The 23203-nt window shown below is 38.8% G+C and overlaps 2 protein-coding genes across 2 annotated transcripts; both read left to right on the forward strand.

The window, feature by feature from the left end:
• The first annotated feature begins 718 nt into the window (after positions 1-718).
• Positions 719-6062, forward strand: mettl6 (methyltransferase 6, methylcytidine). Its single transcript, XM_062992091.1, has 5 exons — positions 719-1228; positions 2223-2357; positions 3142-3312; positions 5500-5641; positions 5721-6062. Exons 1-5 carry the CDS (start codon positions 956-958, stop codon positions 5858-5860), a joined length of 861 nt encoding a protein of 286 aa, XP_062848161.1. The 5' UTR covers positions 719-955; the 3' UTR covers positions 5861-6062.
• Positions 6063-8613: 2551 nt separating this feature from the next.
• Positions 8614-22658, forward strand: sh3bp5b (SH3-domain binding protein 5b (BTK-associated)). Its single transcript, XM_062992092.1, has 9 exons — positions 8614-8756; positions 10349-10411; positions 12295-12423; positions 16314-16478; positions 17349-17479; positions 18140-18182; positions 19535-19751; positions 20838-21149; positions 22483-22658. Exons 1-9 carry the CDS (start codon positions 8673-8675, stop codon positions 22635-22637), a joined length of 1299 nt encoding a protein of 432 aa, XP_062848162.1. The 5' UTR covers positions 8614-8672; the 3' UTR covers positions 22638-22658.
• The last annotated feature ends 545 nt before the right edge of the window (positions 22659-23203 follow it).

Consider the following 23203-nt stretch of genomic DNA (forward strand, 5'->3'; position numbering starts at 1 on the left):
TTTTACTCATTTCTACCTACAAACGACAAATGACATCCATTGTTGTCCACTTGGAAGCGCTGTGCTGCAGCTTTTTCCTGCGATAACCGTTTTCTGCAGTAGAAGAGAAGACACCAGAAACTACGGTGGCCGAGAAGGGCAGCGTGATATAAACAATTACTTTTACATATTTTTAATTCTGTTGATGTCGGGTAAAATACGAAGCCGATCTGGTTTTATTACTGATCCGTTACGGGGGTTACATGTCTGTTTATATAAGTTAGATTTATACATATTAAGATAAGATGTTAGGTGTTTCATTAGCATTCACAGTATATTAATGGATAGGACACGAGGACAGTGTAGTAGATCTGATAACTACTTTAATACAATCCAGAATCTGATAGTATAAAACACGAGAAAGGTGTAGATCTTATCATCACTTTAATGCAATGCATACTCTGTAAACAACACGTGCAAAGTGTAGTAAATCTAATCTTCACTTACTGTAGTGCAGACTGATTGTATAGAACACATGGACTGTGTAGTAGATCTGATCATCTATAGAATCTGATTGTATAGAACACATGGACTGTGTAGTAGATCTGATCATCTATAGAATCTGATTGTATAGAACACATGGACTGTGTAGTAGATCTGATCATCTATAGAATCTGATTGTATAGAACACATGGACTGTGTAGTAGATCTGATCATCTATAGAATCTGATTGTATAGAACACATGGACTGTGTAGTAGATCTGATCATCTATAGAATCTGATTGTATAGAACACATGGACTGTGTAGTAGATCTGATAATCTATAGAATCTGATTGTATATAACACATGGACTGTGTAGTAGATCTGATCATCTAATGAATCTGTTTGTATAGAACACATGGACTGTGTAGTAGATCTGATCATCTATGTAATACAAAACAGAATCTGATTGTGCCCACTTATTTGTAAGTCAGCATGGCTCAGGTAAATGACTGTGATGGATCAGGTGGATCATCAGCCCCTCAGTTTCCTCATCAGTACACAGAAAACAGTGAAAGAGTGCTGTCAGAAGATGAACATCAGAAACTGAAGAATGATCAGGTGCTGGTGTCAGATTTTAAACAGAACAAGCTGGAGATGGAGGCTCAGAAAAACTGGGACTTATTTTACAAACGAAATTCTACAAAGTTCTTCAAGGACAGGCACTGGACTACAAGAGAATTTGAGGAACTTCGGGCTTGCAGAGAGGTGAGTTGTTGGTGTGACAGGAATAATTTGTTTTTGTACTGTTTGTGTTAACAGCATTTAGTAATGATTAGTTTTATTAGGGTGACACTATTTTGGTTTTCAAAAAAGAGGACACTTGGCAAGATGGCTGCATGGGCCAGACGGACACCTGCACTGGGTGGAAGGTTTGGTTCAGGGAGTGGGGGGGTTAAATTGTTATTGAACTTTAATAAATAAACAGCTACTTTTTAACAAGACAACTAACAAATGCCTTTACGCTCAGATAATCTTATTACTTTCAATTCAGCGTTTAGCCCTAAAGCCCTAATCAGCCCTATTCAGTCCTGGATTCTGTTAAGTTGCTTTGAGACAATGTCTATTGTAAAAAGCACTATACAAATAAATTTGACTTGACTATATAACCAATAGTATGTAGATATGTGATAATGTGCTTGTTGGGCAGTCTTTTTTTTAAACCATTGGCATAATATGGATTTTCCCCAATTACATTGCTATAACAGCCTTTGGTTAGATTTTGGTTTCATGTGTGTTCATGTAGTTAAAAAATATTTGTAAGGTCCAGCGGTGATGTTGGATAAGAAATCCTGGCTTTCAATCAATGCTTCAACTAATCTTAAAGGTATTCAGAGGTGTTTAGGTAAAGGCTTTATGCTGATCACTGGAATTTCTTCACACCAAACTTGTCAAACCATGTCTTAATGGAACTCCCTGTGTGCACAACTGTTTGAAGCATACATAGTTTCTTTTGCATAATTAAATCATATGCCTTATTGTAATAAGTTTGACTAAAACACTTCAACTCAATAATGAGGGGTCTTCATGTTCTTTTGGCTATATAATTTTGCTAGAAGAAACTACATTCAAAGATTAGTTCAATTCAATGGTTAGTCACCTGATAAAAATAAAATATAAATAAAACATACTTAACAGAGCCCCAAAACCATTAAATGGTAGTTAAGTTGATTTTATGATTTGATTTGTTTGTCTTGTTTAGTTCGAGACACAGAAGTTGGTGATGCTGGAGGCTGGATGTGGAGTGGGGAACTGCATCTTTCCTTTGTTGGAGGATGATCTGAACCTTTTTATTTATGCTTGTGACTTCTCACCTCGAGCTGTAGAGTTTGTGAAGGTAAGTGCCAACAGGTACAGTTACATACAGCTTTACATACATTTTAGTCAAAACAGCCATGGTTTCCAAGTTCCCTTTAGTTCCCTTTTAGTCATGATTGACTAAAGGTTTACTTGCGTGACACAGCGATAGATTCAATGGCTGAAGCCCTGCGATGGATTGGCGTCCTGTACGGGGTGTGTTACTGCATTACACCATGTGATTCTGGGCAGGCCAGACTCGCCACTGCCCTGGCACATTTAATCATGCAATGAATGATGCGCTATAGCCAAGGCCCTCTTGTGCTAAGGGTAACTTGTACATAAGGTTACATTTTAATCCAAATACAATCAAAAGGTCTGTCATTAATCAAAAAGGTGTCAGAATATGCGTAACACTGCTCCCAGTCAAGTGAGCTGTACCTGGCCGTGGGCTAAAAGGCTGAAAAAAAAGCCATGTTTGAAGGCTGTGTATATTACAGAAAGTTATTAATGTTATGTGGGATTTTCACTCCTACTTCCCACTACATCCTATTATGACAGTATGGTGTACAAATAAAGGTGCAAAATTAAATGTAATATTTGATGCTAAAATTAATTAGTATTACAAGTAATTTTTAGTATATGTGGTAATCTATAGGAGTATGATTATATTTAATTGGTATAATTTAAATTGAAGACGCAGTTGTAAAACGGTCTTATATACATTGAACATGATTAAGCATTACTAAATATAAATGTAAAGTAACATTGAGTGAAATGTGCTATATTAATTATTACAAATTACACTTTGTCTTTGTTTTCAGGAAAATTCTCTTTACTGCCCTGAACGATCTCTGGCATTTCAGTGTGACCTTACTAAAGATGACCTGCGTGCCACTATTTCAGAAGAAAGTCTGGATGTTGCCACTCTGATATTTGTCCTGTCAGCTATTCACCCTGACAAAATGCAACAAGCTCTGGAAAACATTTATAAGGTAAAAAAAAAACTCAAATAATAATTCAATTAAAAGCTAAAGCACCAAAAAGTTAAAAAAATGTCACTTAAATTAGGATGTGATGAATTAACCAAGTCATTTTTATTTATATGTTCAAAACCCTTTTTACATATGAACATTTACATGGTAATTCAACTTGAATGTGGCTGGAGTTGGTTTAGTGTAAATGCAGTCCAGAGTAGATCAGGAAAACATGGACTGACCTAAAACAAGTCAATACATTACTAGTAGAACACCAATTATGGGCTATGTAATACAGTGGGGCCAAAAAGTATTTAGTCAGCCACTGATTGTGCAGGTTCTCCTACTTAGAAAGATGAGAGAGGTCTGTAATTTCATCATAGGTACACTTCCACTATGAGAGACAAAATGAGAAAAAAAAATCCAGGAAATCACATTGTAGGATTTTTAAAGAATTTATTTGTAAATTATGGTGGAAAATAAGTATTTGGTCAATAACAAAAGTTCAACTCAATACTTTGTAACATAACCTTTGTTGGCAATGACAGAGGTCAAACGTTTCCTGTAAGTCTTCACCAGGTTTGCACACACTGTAGCTGGTATTTTGGCCCATTCCTCCATGCAGATCTCCTCTAGAGCAGTGATGTTTTGGGGCTGTCGCTGGGCAACACAGACTTTCAACTCCCTCCACAAATTTTCTATGGGGTTGAGGTCTGAAGACTGGCTAGGCCACTCCAGGACCTTGAAATGCTTTTTACGGAGCCACTCCTTTGTTGCCTGAGCGGTGTGTTTGGGATCATTGTCATGCTGAAGGACCCAGCCACGTTCCATCTTCAATGCTCTCACTGATGGAAGGAGGTTTTGGCTTAAAATCTCACGATACATGGCCCCGTTCATTCTTCCCTTAACACGGATCAGTCGTCCTGTCCCCTTTGCAGAAAAACAGCCCCAAAGCATGATGTTTCCACCCCCATGCTTCACAGTAGGTATGGTGTTCTTGGGATGCAACTCAGCATTCTTCTTCCTCCAAACACGCCGAGTTGAGTTTTTACCAAAAAGTTCCATTTTGGTTTCATCTGACCACATGATATTCTCCCAATCCTCTTCTGGATCATCCATATGCTCTCTGGCAAACTTCAGACGGGCCTGGACATGTACTGGCTTAAGCAGGGGGACACGCCTGGCACTGCAGGATTTGAGTCCCTCTCGGCGTAGTGTGTTACTGATGGTAGCCTTTGTTACTTTGGTCCCAGCTCTCTGCAGGTCATTCATCAGGTCCCTCCGTGTAGTTCTGGGATTTTTGCTCACCGTTCTCATGATCATTTTGACCCCACGGGATGAGATCTTGCGTGGGGCCCCAGATCGAGGGAGATTATCAATGGTCTTGTATGTCTTCCATTTTCTTACAATTGCTCCCACAGTTGATTTATTCACACCAACCTGCTTGCCTATTGTAGATTCACTCTTCCCAGCCTGGTGCAGGTCTACAATTTTCTTCCTGGTGTCCTTCGACAGCTCTTTGGTCTTGGCCATGGTTGAGTTTGGAGTCTGACTGTTTGAGGCTGTGGACAGAGGTCTTTTATACAGATAACGAGGTCAAACAGGTGCCATTAATACAGGTAACGAGTGGAGGACAGAAGAGCTTCTTAAAGAAGAAGTTACAGGTCTGTGAGAGCCAGAAATCTTGCTTGTTTGTGGGTGACCAAATACTTATTTTCCACCATAATTTACAAATAAATTCTTTAAAAGTCCTACAATGTGATTTCCTGGATTTTTTTTTTCTCATTTTGTCTCTCATAGTTGAAGTGTACCTATGATGAAAATTACAGATCTCTCTCATCTTTCTAAGTAGGAGAACTTGCACAATCAGTGGCTGACTAAATACTTTTTGGCCAAACTGTATGATAGTACACTAGATCAACAACTGACAAAGCTTAAAATCAACAAACTTAAGATTTTTCAAACTTTATTAGCCACAATATTATCATCGTCACATCTGTAAACCTGTAAACAAGTTGGCATAGAGAACAAATGTGCAGGACAGGGCCCAAGAAATCTCTAAATCATGCAAGCATACATTTACTGTAATGTAGAAAATTGACAATAAAAATAATTGACATATAAATGTGAAAGTAAAATGTTTTGTAATACGTTAAGTTTGGTGCATTTTGTTAAGAAACTACTGTTACTGTTTTAATCCTGCAGGTCTTAAAACCAGAAGGTATTGTCTTGTTCCGGGACTACGGTCTTTATGACCATGCCATGCTGAGGTTTAAGTCTGGGAGTAAGCTTGGGGACAATTTCTATGTAAGACAGGATGGAACTCGTTCCTTTTTCTTCTCCAGAGGTTAGTTATTATTATTGAAGATTTTAAAGATTTGACAGTCTGCTGTTTAATAAATATTTACTTTGTATTTCTGTTTCAGAGTATCTTGCCAGTTTGTTTCACCAGGCAGGATTTCAGACCGTTGTAAATGAGTACGTTCTGAGAGAAACGGTGAACAAAAAGGAAGGACTTTGTGTTCCCCGAGTATTTCTACAGAGTAAATTCAGCAAGCCTCAATAACTGATTTCTATAATTCTTACCAATCTGTAAAATGCATAGTTTTCTTCAGTTTTCTACTTTTTATAAATACATTTATTACATTTCAAATGTGTTTTCTTGTTAGATAAAGAATGTGCTATAAAGATCTTTCTGTATGAACTTTCTATTATTTTAGTTTTTGAATGAAATATATAGTATATATTAAATGTAGTTAAGTAAAGAATACCCTTGTAATAGCCATTTTTAGACTTTTTGTTTTCATTTAATTTATATCAACCTCTTTATACTGGTCAGGCAGGCTTGAGTCCACCAGGAAACATTGAGCATAAGCCAGGAATACACCAGATAAGGTGTCTGACCATCATAGGGCTTAAGCCCCCCCCTTCTCAGACATAGCCAATCATGTCTGTGTAGATGGCCAGCCTGCCGATATATGTGGATATTAAAAGCCCACACACCCTTGTTAAAATGCCAGGTTTTGTTTTCAGAACTTTTACACCTGTATTGTGATCTATACAATTTTGATTACAGCATTCAGTCTTTTTGGGTAGGATTCTATCAGAAAGGCTCATCTTGACTTGGCAATCTTTGCCCACTCTTTCTTGCAAAAGCGCTTCAAATCTGTCCGATTGTGAGGGCATCACCTGTGCACAGCCCACATGTCAACCCACAGGTTTTCAATAGAGTTCAGGTCTGGACTCTGGCTGGGCCATTCCAAAACTTCAATCTTCTTCTAGTGAAGCCATTTTCCTGTTTATGCATTTTTCCTTTTTACTTCCAATCTAGTCATATCCAATTAACTGGTTATATCTGGTGACACAGTGGCTCGGTGGGTAGCATTGTCACCTCACAATAAAAAGGTCCTGGGTTTGATTCCCAGGTGGAGCTGTCCAGGTCCTTTCTGTGTGGAGTTTGGAAGGTTTCCATGTATCTGTGTGGGTTTAGAAACTATCAAAGAGACTTTCACACAAGACAACACAAGAAGACTTTTAACCTACCTTGCAACCATAAAAATAAAAATGAACATATAATAAGGACCAAAATATGAAGACACATACATAATACCTATTACTGCCATTAAATGACACCAATGTGTTAAACATGGCGTTAAAACTTAAATAAATAAATAAATAAATCTGTGTGGGTTTCCTCTGGGAGCTCTGGTTTCCTCCCACAGTCCAAAGACATGCAAGTGAGGTAAATTGGAGATACAAAATTGTATTTTTTACCCTTTAAACATTTTTGTCAATTGATTTGCACAGATGATTTTTAACATTGAAGGTGGAAATAAATCGGAAATGACTTGTCTAGCACAAAAACCTGGTATTTTTATTTGTTAAAACTCTTGATTTTGAGCATTAGAGGTTTATTTCAGGGTCAGATTATTTGTTGCTAATTGTAAACTCATACAACCAAGGTGGATAACAGTGTGAATTTTGATAACAAATTATTATTTCCCAGTCTTATACACTGATCAGCCATAACATTAAAACCACCTTCTTGTTTCTACACTCATTGGCCATTTTATCAGCTCCACTTACCATATAGAAGCACTATGTAGTTCTACCATTACTGACTGTAGTCATTTACATTTACATTTTCGGCATTTAGCAGACGCTTTTATCCAAAGCGGCTTACAATTATGACTGAACACAATTTTGAGCAATTGAGGGTTAAGGGCCTTGCTCAGGGGCCCAACAGTGGCAACTTGGTGGTGGTGAGGCTCGAACCGGCAACCTTTTGATTACTAGTCCAGTACCTTAACCACTGAGCTATCACTGCCCCCCACAGTAGTCCATCTCACCCTGTTCTTCAATGGTCAGGACCCCCACAGAGTAAGTATTATTTAGGTGGTGGATCATTCTCAGCACTGCAGTGACACAGACATGTGGTGGTGTGTTAGTGTGTGTTGTGCTGGTATGAGTGGATCAGACACAGCAGCACTGCTGGAGTTTTTAAATACCGTGTCCACTCACTGTCCACTCTATTAGACACTCCTACCTAGTTGGTCCACCTTGTAGATGTAAAGTCAGAGACAATCTATTGCTGCTGTTTGAGTTGGTCACCTTTATCAGTGGTCACAGGATGCTGCCCACTGGGCGCTGTTGGCTGAATATTTTTGGTTGGTGGACTATTCTCAGTCCAGCAGTGACAGTGAGGTGTTTAAAAACTCTATCAGCATTGCTGTGTCTTATCCACTCATACCAGCACAACACACACTAACACACCACCACCATGTCAGAGTCACTGCAGTGCTGAGAATGATCCACCACCCAAATAACACCTACTCTGTAGTGGTCCTGACCATTAAAGAACAGGGTGAAAGCAGGCTAAAAAAGTATGCAGAGAAACAGATGGACTACAGTCAGTAATTGTAGAACTACAAAGTGCTTCTATATGGTAAGTAAAGCTGATTAAATGGACAGTGAGTGTAGAAACAAGGAGGTGGTTTTTATGTTATGCCTGATCGGTGTATACATACTTGAGCCTCGTACCACATGGGAGACATAAGAAGGGGGCGGGGCAGCAACGCTTCGCAATGCAGTCTAGTATGTAGTATGCCAGAATAGTGCGCAACCTTACCCGGTATATACTATGTAGAAGAGTAGTACGCGGACCTTGCCTTCCACTTCAGCAACCGCTCGGAGAAGAAGCAAGTCGTGTTCTCTGCTTTATAAAATGCTTTAAATGCGTTAAATTCGCGTTCGTGGTTTATTTTCTGAGAGTAAGCACCTGTAGAAAAGGTTTATTTTTTATTCTGTAGTGGAGAACGCAGAAGAATCCATTGTTTGGATAAACAAGACAATCTACCAAACAGGGAGTTTAGTACAGAATGGATAGCAGAGAGATGGAAAGCAGGTCAGATGAAGAATATAATTCTGCTGAGGAGGAGGAGGATGTGGATCCCCGGGTTCAGGTAATTAAAGCTTCTGCCGCAGTGTGCTTGTCTGTACGTTTTATTAAACCTGAGACGTGTTAATCTTTATTATTGGGTTTATTAAATGATTTAACCTCAGCGGTTGTTGAAAATATGCTGTGGTGCGTTCAAAGCCATCACCAAACAGGTGGAAATTCAGTGACGGACCAAAACCACAGACTGCATTAAAAATAAAAACTGCATTTTAAAGATTTTTTAATCTAGAAGCTATAAATGACTAGAACTACATGGCTCTGCTTTATCACATACACTATATTGCCAAAAGTATTCACTCACCCATCCAAATAATTGAATTCAGGTGTTCCGATCACTTCCATGACCACAGGTGTATAAAACCAAGCACCTAGGGATGCAGACTGCTTCTACAAACATTAGTGAAATAATGGGTCGCTCTCAGGAGCTCAGTGAATTCCAGCGTGGTACCGTGATAGGATGCCACCTGTGCAACAAGTCCAGTCGTGAAATTTCCTCGCTACTGAATATTCCACAGTCAACTGTCATTGGTATTATAACAAAGTGGAAGCGATTGGGATCGACAGCAACTCAGCCATGAAGTGTTAGGCCACGTAAAATGACAGAGCGGGGTCAGCGGATGCTGAGTGCGCAGAGGTCGCCAACTTTCTGCAGAGTCAATCGCTATAGACCTCCAAACTTCATGTGGACTTCAGATTAACTCAAGAACAGTGCGTAGAGAGCTTCATGGAGTGGGTTTCCATGGCCGAGAAGCTGCATCCAAGCCTTACATCACCAAGCGCAATGCAAAGCGTCGGATGCAGTGGTGTAAAGCATCCACTGGACTCTAGAGCAGTGGAGACGTGTTCTCTGGAGTGACGAATCACGCTTCTCCGTTTGGCAATCTGATGGACGAGTCTGGGTTTGGCGCTTGCCAGGAGAATGGTACTTGTCTGACTGCATTGTGCCAAGTGTAAAGTTTGGTGGAGGGGGGATTATGGTGTGGGGTTGTGTTGAGTTCCAGTGAAAGGAACTCTTAATGCTTCAGCATACCAAGAGATTTTGGACAATTTCACGCTCCCAACTTTGTGGGAACTGTTTAGGGATGGCCCCTTCCTGTTCCAACATGACTGCGCACCAGTGCACAAAGCAAGGTCCATAAAGACATGGATGAGCGAGTTTGGTGTGGAAGAACTCGACTGGCCTGCACAGAGTCCTGACCTCAACCTGATAGAACACCTTTGGGATGAATTAGAGCGGAGACTGCGAGCCAGGCCTTCTCGTCCAACGTCAGTGTCTGACCTCACAAATGCACTTCTGGAAGAATGGTCAAAAATTCCCATAAACACACTCCTAAACCTCGTGGAAAGCTCTCCCAGAAGAGTTGAAGCTGTTATAGCTGCAAAGGGTGGGCCGACATCATATTAAACCCTATGGATTAAGAATGGGACGTCACTCAAGTTCATATGTGTGTGAAGGCAGACGAGCGAATACTTTTGGCAATATAGTGTATATTATTATTATTATATTATTATTATTATTAGTGTATATTATTTCTTTAATCAGATGTTAATACTGCTATTTGTATATTTTTGATCTTCAAACATTTCCTTAAACAGGGTGAGCTGGAGAAGCTGAACCAGGCCACAGATGACATCAACAGATGTGAGACAGAGTTGGAGGTAATGTCACATCTTCCAACACAACAAACCAATAAAGTAATCATTACAATTTAAGTCGTTTAGGTCATTTGAAATGTCCCCTATTTAAAATGATCAGATTTTAAGACTTGTTTTGATTGTCGAGCACATAATTACATTAAACTAATGAATGTAATGGAACGTTATAATATAAGCAAACAGTTTATTTTTTCTTTCATTCTATTTATGAAATGAAGTCAGGACACGTTGCTTATGTAATTTGGTTCATGTGCATTCACTCATCACTTGTATTTGTTGATATGCATTCAGTGGTCAATTTGTCAGTGCACCTTGTCTATTGATTTAAAAAAAACACCGCAAACCAAATGTAATTTGAGTTGTTATCTAGCAATGACATTGACAGAATAAAGACATGTTGTGTATTAATGGAGTGTACCTGCTTTTATTTATTTTATTAATATTCTTTGGCACCTTTTAATCACTCATTCTGCTACATGGACATGTCTAAATTGTTAGCAGTGATATTTAAAATATCATCCCATGTACACTGAAGCCCCTCTACTTATTTTGATTTGAAAGTGTCAGTTAAGCTCTTAAGATTATTCACCTGATTAAAATGTTAAGTTGTTTTTACAGGTGATCTTTGACTGCAGTAATGACTTTTTACTGTCTGACATGTGTAATATGTATAGTTTTATAGTCATATGAGTTGCACTTTCCACTTCTATGGGATACTTGATTATTTATTTATTTATTTTATTTTATCCATTTTTTATGCATGGCTTTCTAACTGTGTGTCCAGTAGAATTAAAAAAAGAAAAAGTCTGTTTATTGTGTTTATTGTGTAGAAATTAAATTTGGCCTGTTAACGTCACTAGACCCACTTTTTTAACATAAACACTCTTCGATAGCAACGTTTTCTCTTAGAAGTTAATTTTATTTATTGAACTGTTTTGGAAAATTAGACCAGGACACTGTCAACATTCATTCGAACCACATATGTGTGGTTAATTATCTCCCACAGAAAAATAAGGTAAATCTACCCCCTTTAAAGTGCATTTTTTATGAGAGAATAAACAATATATTCAAACCCCCCCCCCCCCCCCCCCCCCCCCCCCCCGTATTTAGCACTCGAATTTGTGTAACCTTTCTTTGCAAAATAACAGCACAGTGTTTCATAATGCTTAAAATCTCAAGTCTCAACAGGTTTTTAGTAATATACAAATGATAAATAAAAGGCTTTTCTATCTGGCAGTCTGATGAATGAGGTTGGGTGTTGTGAATGCCAGAAGAATGTTACTTGCCTGACTGCGCTGTGTTAACTGTAAAGTTTAGTGGAGGTGGGATAATGATATAATTGTTTTTTAGGGGTTGGCCTAGGTCCTTTAGTTCCAGTGAAGGAAAATCTTAATGGTTCAGCACACCCTTACTGTTTAAGCATGTGCACAAAGCAAGGTCCATAAAGGCATGGTTGGATGATTTTGGTGTGGAAGATCCTGACTGGCCTGCACAGAGCCCTGACCTCAATCCTATCAAATACCTTTTGAAAGGACTAAAACATACATTTCAAGTCAGGCTCTCTCGTCCAACTGGATTGAATTACAGTTTTGATAGCGAGCCACATCTGCTTGTTCAACATCAGTGCCTGACCTCACAAATGCCCTTTTCACTGGATGGGCACTAATTCCTGCAGACACACTTTGCATGAAAATTAGCAAAGACATGTCATGTCCAGTGTCATCCCCTTACATCTCCAGTCCCTAGCTGAGTTCAGCTTCCATTAAGTGTTTTGGCACTGTTTCTGCTGTTATATTTTTTTCTGACTTTTGCTGGGACAGACGTCTTAAACAAAAGTTAGTATTAAAGATAAAATCACTTATGTGTGTTGATGACATGTTTTCCAGGATTCAAGGCAGAGGTTCCGGTCTGTGCTGGTTGAGGCCACGGTAAAACTGGATGAGTTGCTAAAGAAGATTGGCAAGGCAGTGGAGGACTCCAAACCATACTGGGAGGCAAGACGTGTGGCACGGCAGGTCAGAAACTCTGAGTCTTATTTTTTCTTAATAAACAACACTTTATCTTACAGCCTGTATACAATCACCCTGATGTACATCGGTTAAAGCCATTCCTCTCTGAAGAGCACTTTGTAATCTACTTGGATGACTTTGGTTGCTTGATAGCGATTCTCTTATGTCCATATTACTATGATCATTGCTTACATCTCCTGGTTTCTGTCAGGATGGCGTAGGAAATTATTCACTAAATTTGGCCAGTGTCTGCAAATCTTAGGGCAAGTCATACAGTGCTGCACAGGGCTAATATAGAAAGGTTTATCTTTTATTTTAAATGACATTTAGATGTTTAGTGAACTTTAACTAAATGTGATTTTCTGCAAATCTGTTCAAAGAAATTATTTTGCTGGCCCAATTATTTTACTGAAAAAGCTTTGACTTTTATGGGCATTTCCTTAATGGCAGGGCTAAGAGGTTGATTAAAACCCACAGAGACAGTAATACAAACCTTATTATTCAATATGCATAAGTGTTGAAACATGAACAGTGGCATTTATGAGCATTGTGCTTCAGCTCACTATAAGTCAGTTTAGTTTGATTTAAAAAGCTTATACATGGGTCTTTTTATTAGAGTAGATATAATAGAAAATACCACTTTCTTAACATAACTGACAATTTAAGATAAGCATTTCTGGGCATATTTACACTTAGTCCAAAAACTTTAAACCATACATCGTATGAAACTTGAGATTGTATGTGTAAGGTGTCGTTGTAGGTTCATTTTTCACACAAACAAAATTCTTAATTACCCGAATTAAAATAGTACAGGGGTTTGTAACGCATTATGTGAGTCTTTCTTTCATAGAAGACAGTCTCGAAAAGTACAATCCCAGCATCCAATTTTCTGTTTGTATGTTTGAAAATCTTTAAAAATTTCTATGAATATAATAAATAATGAATAAATAAATAAACAAACAGTTGTTTTGGAATCAATGTTTCTTGAGTAGCGTCACATTTTTTCGCCTGTAAGACAGTTTCAGTGAACCAACCAATACATCAATCTACTCAGGTTTGCTCCTACAGTAAATAGAAAGCTCATTCACTGATATGTTGACTTAATAATTGAATTTGAGATGCATTATCCTGATTAAAAAATGCACTATTGTCAGCAGACAGGGAGCGGGCAGTTAGGATGCAACATAAACATGTGTGTTAATTTAACACATTTGTTAATCCTAAAATTTTGTGCAGCAGGAATTGGTTATTTCCCCCAACACATTGTATCCCTTTTGCTGTTATGGTATTTTATTTAGACAGCATGAGGTGAAATTGGGTTGAGCCACATTTGGGAAATAAATCAGTTTGAAGTCTTAACTTTTGAGACTTCTAGACAGATTGTGGAAATAAAAACCAGAAGCTTGGACAGACTGGATGTTTAGAAATTAAACACGGCCTATAATTGTGACATGATGGGATTGAGAAGCAGCTATTTGTGTTTAACTGGACATCATGGCTTTGTGGAGCAAGTTCGAGAGTTCAAGAGTTAGAGTGGGCTATGTGATGGGGCTAATCTTTATAATTACATTAGAAAACCAAAGTATATTACTCATAATTCTGGAAAAAATTAAGACAAGCACAGTGTTGAAACACATCTGCTTTCAGACTCTGTTTAAGCTTTCTCCACATATTCAATATGATAAAATATTCAGTTGCCATTCCTTGTTGTTTTTATCTCATCTGTTGCATCAGAAATGCGAGCACTTCTCTCTCTTTTGTCCTTCAAATGTTGTAATATGTCAGTATATTGCAACAGCAAAGAAAAGGTTTGCATGTGTCTAACACTTGTTCTTGCCTTTTTCTTTTTATTGTGAATGTGGACTTTGTTTTGGAATGTGACCTGAATAGTATGTTGGCTAAAAAGTAAAACTCAATAAAAACTAAAGACGACTCAATAAACAACCTCACATGGGATGAGTTCAAGGAGCAGCCAGTAAAAATGTAGGTCAATCGAGAAAAACACTTTACTGCTGTAACTAGGGCATACTAAAATTTAAGTGTGCATTTCTCCTGCAGTTTCCTATAAAGTGCATCAGCACCACTGTCAAGAGATATTTGTTTCTAAAATCCACTTACACTTACAATTACAAACTGAATGTGGAATACATATTGGTATCCAAGAAGGTTTATGAAGATGCTGTTGTCTGACAAGCATGACTAGCTTTAGCTTTAAACAGTGCCACTATTGTACCAGTAAATCTAATTACCTTGCAAAGCACTAGCTTTTCAATTTTTGTCACAAACATGGACTTGGAGTGAAAGAGGCAAACACTATTGGTAACAGTTTATCTATACATGTGTTACGTTACTAACAAGGAAATAATTTTGTCTTTTTTCCATAATTTTTACTGGGGAAAATGTTTATAAGTATTCATGTTAAGTACAATACATTTTGGATGTGCCTCTTTTAATTATTTCTCTTGTCCATTGAGTTGTGAGTAGTATTATTATGTATTGCTTTTATCTGCTTATCAGATAAAATCAATTGAAGGTTAAGGACACAGGGACCCAACAGTGGCACTTGACAATTGATTTTGACTTGAGAGCAGAGCTATTCATATTTTTACATACACAAGCAGTAAAGTGAGAGTTCAGACTACTGATTTGTGAATTCTTCTCACTCACCCTTAATGTGCGTGCGCCAGTTTAGTTTACAAACCCAAACAATATGCATTTGTAGTATTTAAATCTTGACCAACAGTAGCATTACACAATCAAATTATGAAGCTGTGGTTTGTTAGTCTGGAGTCAGGCTGCATGTTAAGCTTTTAGCATTCGCATTCAGCAGACGCACAATAATCAGTGTCTGCATTTCTCAGAGAATTTAGGATTAAGGGCCTTGCTCACAAGGAGGTGGGGGTTGAACCAGCAGCCTTCTGATCACTACTCCAGTACCTTAACAGCTAAACCAGTGGTCCCCAACCACCGGGCCTTGGGTCATTTATTACCGGGCCGCACAGAAAGAATAATTAAGCAGAGATTGCTACAAGAGCAATTACATTTCCAATACTCTTTGGGTGTTGTTGTCCCCAATCACCACTAGGTGGGAGCAGCAAAAAAAGCTCAGGATTCACACCGATTTTCCATTCTATTGTTATTCTATTTTAAATCACTGCCCCCACGGGTCTGTGAAATTATATCTTATATGATACCGGTCTGTGGTGCAAAAAAGGTTGGGGACTGCTGCGCTAAACCACTATAGCCCTGAGCTTTAATGTACAGACTGGGATTATATTGTTCATGATTACTATGTGTAGTTAAGCTTAGTAATGAATTTTTAAATGCAGATTTTGAATGCTGAACTAGTTCTGTTCACAATGTTTATGCTCATCTTACTCTTCTAAGTTACTGTCACTTTTACTATGGTGAGCTGTTTTCATTGAAAAAAGCATAAAGACCTCTTGATATGAAACTTCCAAACCAGGTTCAACTCTTTTGTAGCACTTCTTACATTAGAGTCTCTAACAAGATTCTCTATGCATCTAATATACCACCCTTATTAACAAAAATCCTTCCCTAACCGACCCCCCCTCCCTTAATATTTTGTTGTATACTCTCTTACCAGCAACTTATCTTACTAGCTGCAGTATTGTTGTGTTGCATTTTCAAGATAAAATAAATAAATTTTTGCATAAATTAAAGCATAAATAAATGCTTCATATTGTTTCGTTTATTTTGGGAAAACGGTATTTTGCAAAGGCAGTGTTGTTGTGTAGCTCTGTTGTGCCAGTGTCTATCTAAGATGCCAAAAAACTGACTAAAATGTGGGATGTAAGGACTTAAAATCAGCAGGGAAAAAGGAACTGTCTGAGTTTGCCAGACTGACAGTGCTACCCTCTGTCCACATTAACCAGGCCCAGTTGGAGGCACAAAGGGCCACACAGGATTTCCAGAGGGCTACTGAGATGCTGCGTGCTGCCAAAGAGACCATCGCTCTGGCCGAGCAGAGACTTCTAGAGGAAGACAAACGGCACTTCGACTCAGCCTGGCAGGAGATGCTTAACCATGCCACCCAAAGAGTGAGTGTTGTGTGATTGAATCAAGACACCTTTACTAAGTACATGTGCAGGTTACAGAATACTGTTTGATATTCAATGTGCATGATATTGCTACCATGATATCATGACTCAAGTTTTTAATCTTTGTTTGAACTTTAAGTTGGCAAAAACAAACTGAAGAAAACTATCACCAGTTCATGCTCAGTTAATCAGCCTTGGCTGCTACAGTGTGACATTGAAGCTGTGTGTCATTAGATTAGTACTGTATATTAAGTATTCCTCTCATAATACAAAGTACAGACTCCTTTTACATAGTCCCAGATGCAGCTAATTAACTCAGTCTTTTTTTTTTCTTTTTTTCCTTTTAAAGTATTGAAAATAACTCACTTGGTAAAACTGGTATTAGTGGCAATATTTATTAGATTAAATGTGTCATATTGAAAAGTTATAATATAAATATGGTGAGGCATCCAGGTGGCACAGGGGTGTAATATGCTAACTTACCATCGCTGAGGACCTGACTTCTTTAGTTCAAATCTCAGCTGTGCTACACATACATAAATAGCTGTGCCTGAGGGCCTGAAGGGTCTAATGAATTCCTCATTGTTTTTGCATCTCCTGGCTGATTGAGGTGCCTGCAATATGGATTGTTGATTCCCGGACAGCAGTACATGACTGTCTGTACGTGAGACAGCTCTCTGCGAGACCCCATCTCCAGCAGGTGAAAAGCTGCGCACGAGACAGAAAGGGTGGGGTATAGTCTGCAGCTCACCTTGTCAGGGTGGGGGTCTGCAGTGGCAGAGGAAGTTGCCATTTGGGAACTGGACATAACTAGCAGTAATAAATAAATACTAGTAAATATTGTAAGTTATAAATGTGCTTTTTTTTTAGGTGATGGAAGCGGAGCGGACAAAAAGCCGCAGTGAGCTGCTACATAAAGAGACAGCAGCCAGATACACTGCAGCCATGAGCCGCATGAAGCAACTGGAAAAGAAGCTCAAACGCACCATTAGCAAGTCCAAGTAAGCATTTACACACAAACCAGGGTTAAAAATACCTAACCCAAAGAGAGCACTTTGCACACATGCTTTCTCTTTACAGTTGTCTTGATGATGTGTAGCACAACTGGTTTCAGTAACTGTGGTAAAACATTTTTCTCTGCATGTATTGAGCATTAGAAGTGCTTCTGGTATGTTGATCATCAACAATATCTAAACACATACTTAATACAGACATGCACTGCTTAAGTACACCTTATGGGACTTCTGGGCTTGAAACACTTTTCTGTCTGTGAAGTCCAGGCTGACACACACAAAATAAAATTTTGAGTAATCACTTTATCCTGGTCAGGGTTGCAGCAGGTCTGGTTCCACTGCAAAACAGTGAGTGCAGGGCAGGAATGCCCTGATAGGGGCGCCAACCCATTGCAAGGCTTCTGTGTAGATGCCTGGCCAGCTGAGAAAAAGGCAATTACCGGAATGTAATCTTTTCTCTGCATGTGAGAAGACACCATACGCAGATTTCAAATAATCCAGCTGCAGTTTTACAAATCAAGCAGAAAATCAGTTGGATAACTTTCTTCCCAGCAGCCACAAAATATCTGACAGGGATGGTTAATGGTTGTCATGGCAGTATCAGTACAAATCTATTCATAGTTACTCTGTTCTCTTACCTTCTCTCAGGCCTTACTTTGAAATGAAGGCAAAGTACTACTTACAGCTTGAGGTAAGTTTAAATATGGTTTAAATAAGTATTTACCCAGTGGTCTTATTAAGTGCAGTCCGTTCTAGAATGTTGTATCTAAATGATTAAAAGTTAGATAATACAGAAACATCATTTCTGTTCACACTCTGACACAATATACACCGATCAGCCATAACATTAAAACCACCTCCTTGTTTCTACACTCACTGTCCACTTTATTAGCTCTACTTACCATATAGAAGCACTTTGTAGTTCTACAATTACTGACTGTAGTCTATCTCTTTCTCTGCATGCTTTGTTAGCCCCCTTTCATGCTGTTCATCAATGGTCAGGACTCTCCCAGGACCACTACAGAGTATGTATTACTTGGGTGGTGGATCATTCTTAGCACTGCAGTGACACTGACATGGTGGTGGTGTGTTAGTGTGTGTTGTGCTGGTATGAGTGGATAAGACACAGCAATGCTGATGGAGTTTTTAAACACCTCACTGTCACTGCTGGACTGAGAATAGTCCACCAACCAAAAATATATCCAGCCAACAGCATCCTGTGGGCAGCTTCCTGTGACCACTGATGAAGGTCTAGAAGATGACCAACTCAAACAGCAGCAATAGATTAGCGATCCGTCTCTGACTTCACATCTACAAGGTGGACCAACTAGGTAGGAGTGTCTAATGGAATGGAGAGTGAGTGGACACGGTATTTAAAAACTCCAGCAGCGCTGCTGTGTCTGATCCACTCATACCAGCACAACACACCACCACCATGTCAGTGTCACTGCAGTGCTGAGAATGAGCCACCACCCAAATAATACCTGCTCTGTGGTGTTCCTGTGGGGGTCCTGACCATTGAAGAACAGAGTGAAAGCAGGTTAAAAAAGTATGTAGAGAAACAGATGGACAACAGTCAGTAATTGTAGAACTACAAAGTTATCCTATATGGTAAGTGGAGCTGATAAAATGGACAGTCAGTGTAGAAACAGGGAGATGGTTTTAATGTTATGGCTGATCAGTGAATACTGCATTTTATACTGCATGCCACTGTTGGGCCCCTTAGCAAGGCCATTCACTCTTAGTTGTTCAGATTGTATTGGTCACCAATGTAAGTCACTTTAAAATATGCATGCAGTCTGTAGGAATTTACTTTTTATTTATTTAATAACACAGACACGTTCATCCAGTCACACACAAAGCCTATAAGTTTTCATTGCACGATGTCCACTCTGATGAAGACTAGAAAGCCCATATACACAATATTCAATATACAGCATATAAAAAAAGCAAACTTGTTTTTACACAGAGGAAAAAGGAGCATTCATTTTTCTGATTCACTATTTTCTCTCTCTTTTGGCTTGTCTATCTTCATCTTTACAGCAACTGAAAACAAATGTGGATGACCTGCAGGTTAAACTCACTCATGCTAAAGGGGAATATAAGACAGCTTTGAAAAACCTAGAGATGATCTCAGATGAGATCCACGAGCGACGGCGTTCCTCAGTCATTGGACTGCGGGAGAGAGGAGTAGGGGCAGATGGTGACAAGGCCACTGGAGAGATCAACAACTTCAAAATGGAGTTTGATGGCATATCCAGTAAGTGCATTCTGTATTTATATGCCTCACATTAAATATAAGATCATTATTTTGCATTTGTATTGATATATTATTTTTATATATGGTAGCCAGCTAGCCCAGGCAGCCTAGCAGTGTAAACCTCAGTGTGTCATTTTGATCTTTGTCTGTTTGTTTTGTTGTTTGGATTTTGAGATTTAATATAGTTAGCTGTAGTTAATTTAGGTTAATACATTTGCAAACTATTTACTTTAATGTCTTACTTAAATGTACACTGAATGGCCAAAGTATATGAACATCCCTCTTCATTACTGACTTACATACTGAAGTGTTTAAGCCATACCCATAACAGGTGTATAAATGCTTTCAACTTTGTGACAACTGTTTGGGAAAGACGCTTTTATGTTCCAGCATTTCTGTAGCCCATTGCATAAAGAATGATTTGATTAACTTTTATTTTTGATCCAAGGAAACTGATAGCTTGGTGGTTGGGGTACTGAACCAGTAATCAGAGTGTTGCTTCTACAAGCCATTGTTGGACCCTAAAGCAAAGACTTTACACTCAGTTGCTCGGATTGTGTACAACTCGAAGATGCTTTGGATAAAAGCAACTGCCAAATGCACATCTTTGAAATACACTGGAATCAGTGTTTGACCAACATTGACTGAATTGAAACACACTCCCACATGCACATTCTAAAATCTTGTCAAAGGCTTTAAGGAGGCTGTTACAGCTACATAGTGGAGGGGGCAACTCCATGTCATCGCACATGGCATAGGATGGCCAACAAGCTCATGGTCGATGGGCATGCACTTTGGCCGTATGGTGTAAATTTCTGTTCTTGTACAGTGTAGCAAAGCAAACGATATGAATAGGCCAGACAAAGACGAGCCAATGTTTATGAACCGGGTGGTTTTTTTTTATAATCAATTAATTTTTTTGGTGGGGGCATTGTCAAGGTCTAGTGTAAAAAGCACATGTCATTGTATTTGTATGGTCTTAATAATTATTAATACTAAACATGGCATGTAGCTGGCACTAAGAGTGTTTCTGCTGGTCAGAGAGCTGGCTGATGGATTTACCCTGCTGTATTTGTCTCGCTCCAGTGGTGTCAGTGTCATTTGAGGACGAAAATTGCAGCAGCGCCATGTCAGAAGAGGATTCAGAGACCCAGTCCACCTGCAGCATGAGCTCTGAAGGCAACAGCCTGCTGCAACTGAACTGCACATTCTCCTCTTCGTCCTCGTGCTCATTATCTTCCTCATCCTCCTCCTCATCTCCCTCTCCCTCGTCTCGGCCCTGCAGTCTGGAACTGCCCAGCGTGGTGTCTCTGTCTGATTTCAGCATGATCTCTCCTGTCCTCGGTCCTCGCAGTGAGTGCAGTGGAGCTTCATCCCCTGAGTGTGATCTAGTGAGAGGTGAGACAGCTCCACCACAATCTCTTGCTTTTGCTTTGCTAAACTGTTGGTCAGACTCATGTATTCATCTGTAAAGGATGAGCATGTCTTTGGATTCCAATCATTTTCTGTGTTATTTTTTTAACATGACACCCAAATGACATTCAAGTACAAATCTTAGTTTTCCTAAAAGTGTGTGGGTTAATGTCAAAACGTACTTAACCCTTTGATGCACAAGCTAAGCAAACCCCTTCTAATGCACAACATGGGTCAAAAATGACCCATATTCATCCATTCAAGAATATTTTCATATGCACATTTGTCAGTTATTCATGTATTTGCTGTCTTAGCTAATAAAAGCTATCTATACCAGAATATGTAAACAGCTAGCAAGCAAATAGTATTGGACATATTCAAGATTCAAGAGCCGAATCTTTGGTTGTCTTTCAAAAGATCAGTAAATATGTTTTTGACTACAAACACTTACAAATGTCAGTAGTTCCTGTCAAATTCCATAGTAAATACATAAGGGTCATTTTTGACCCATGTTGTGCATTAGAAGGGTAGTGATACAAAAATGATTTTTATTAAAAAAAGCAAAAAATATAAAACTGAAATAAGGATTTGTGATGATCAAAAACAAGTTAATTGAAAAATTAATGGAAGCTTGAATGACTAAATAAATTTATTGCAAAAATATAGAAAATAAAAACTCAGTTGGGTCATTTTTGACCCAGGTTGTGCATCAAAGGGTTAAAGCCATTTTTAAAGATGTTATCATTCTTGGTTAGATTTTTGGTATTGGTAACTCTGGTTGGATCTCCGATCACTCTAAACTGGAGAATTGGTGGAGTTCAACTACAATTATCAGTTCCGCCATTGACTTGACTTTTCCTTGTGATCCACACATTATTGCTAAGTTTGAGGTCATGACTTTAGGAAGGCCATTTCAAAAGCCTAGTTTCCACCTGATTTAGACATATCAAACCCAGATTTTTATAAGTTTTGGGTCATTGTGCTCAGTAAGTCAAAGATTTAGAAAATTTTATCCCTTATTACTCTGCCCATTTTCTAGTACCACAATGCTTTACAGTAGGTACAGTATTGCTGGAATGCCTAATCTTTTCTCATTTAAACATGAGAGATTTGACCATAGATTCTGATTTACTGTGCTGCCTGCACATGTCCCTTAGGAGGGTCTGTTTATGACCGTGATAGATGACTGATGCCTGATGCAAAAATTAGAGCTGACCGAGCAAAATTCTAGCTGGTGCTGTTCTATTCTATGCCTTTCAAGATCAGCTGATATATAGCCTTAATTCAGTCTTTTTACTATCTGTTTTTGTACATGTAGGTGACAGAGCGGATGGAGCAGAGGACAAGCTGGACAACACTCTCAATAACAGCAACATTCGCAGCATAAAAAGCCGCTTCCATTTGATATCTCTTAATCGTCTACATATAGACAATGGCAAGAGCACTGAGCGTGGCCCCTTTAGTATAAACTAAAGCTCTACCAGCACTGTTACACTGCTTAAGAAGGCTTAATTCGCAGCATGTTCCATACCGTCACGGACATGACATACCTTCATGAAAAGTGGGCAGCTGTCCATTTTGGTCCAAACTTATAGACTGCCTTATAGACTTTATTTTTCATGAGATAGCAGATATGGAACCTATCCCAGAAGTAATTGGTGCAAGGCATGAACCAGCCCATTATAGAGCATAACACACACGCTCTTACCAAGAGGCCATTTAAAGTAGCTGGGATGCTCTTGTAATGTTGTAGAAAAATTTGGTACCTGAAGGAAACCAATTCAGATACGTTGCAGATTTTACAGATTACTGGTGGTGTAAAGCACCAGTCATGTAGAATGGATAGACTGCTACATATCGGAGTATTTGGAATATGTATGTTTTCAGAAGAAATGGGATTATTTTTCAGAATTTGTTTACATGTAGAGTACAAAAAGTTTCAGTAGAGAAACATGAACAAAGAGGTAAACAATAGTCATTTACATGGTTTCTTTGCCCTGGTCCTTTCACACTGTAAATTTGATCAAAGCTCTCTGAGC

This window comes from Trichomycterus rosablanca, chromosome 3 (assembly GCF_030014385.1).
Source record: "Trichomycterus rosablanca isolate fTriRos1 chromosome 3, fTriRos1.hap1, whole genome shotgun sequence".
NCBI classification, from domain to species: domain Eukaryota; kingdom Metazoa; phylum Chordata; class Actinopteri; order Siluriformes; family Trichomycteridae; genus Trichomycterus; species Trichomycterus rosablanca.

Bases quoted from the DNA above. Each gene is read 5' to 3' on its own strand.
- sh3bp5b (XM_062992092.1), top strand. From the start codon at position 8,673: ATGGATAGCAGAGAGATGGAAAGCAGGTCAGATGAAGAATATAATTCT. The intron at 18,183-19,534 runs GTAAGTTTAAAT...TCATCTTTACAG, and splicing joins AGTACTACTTACAGCTTGAG to CAACTGAAAACAAATGTGGA. The intron at 21,150-22,482 runs GTGAGACAGCTC...TTGTACATGTAG, and splicing joins TGAGTGTGATCTAGTGAGAG to GTGACAGAGCGGATGGAGCA.
- mettl6 (XM_062992091.1), top strand. From the start codon at position 956: ATGGCTCAGGTAAATGACTGTGATGGATCAGGTGGATCATCAGCCCCT. The intron at 1,229-2,222 runs GTGAGTTGTTGG...TGTCTTGTTTAG, and splicing joins AACTTCGGGCTTGCAGAGAG to TTCGAGACACAGAAGTTGGT. The intron at 5,642-5,720 runs GTTAGTTATTAT...TTTCTGTTTCAG, and splicing joins TTCCTTTTTCTTCTCCAGAG to AGTATCTTGCCAGTTTGTTT.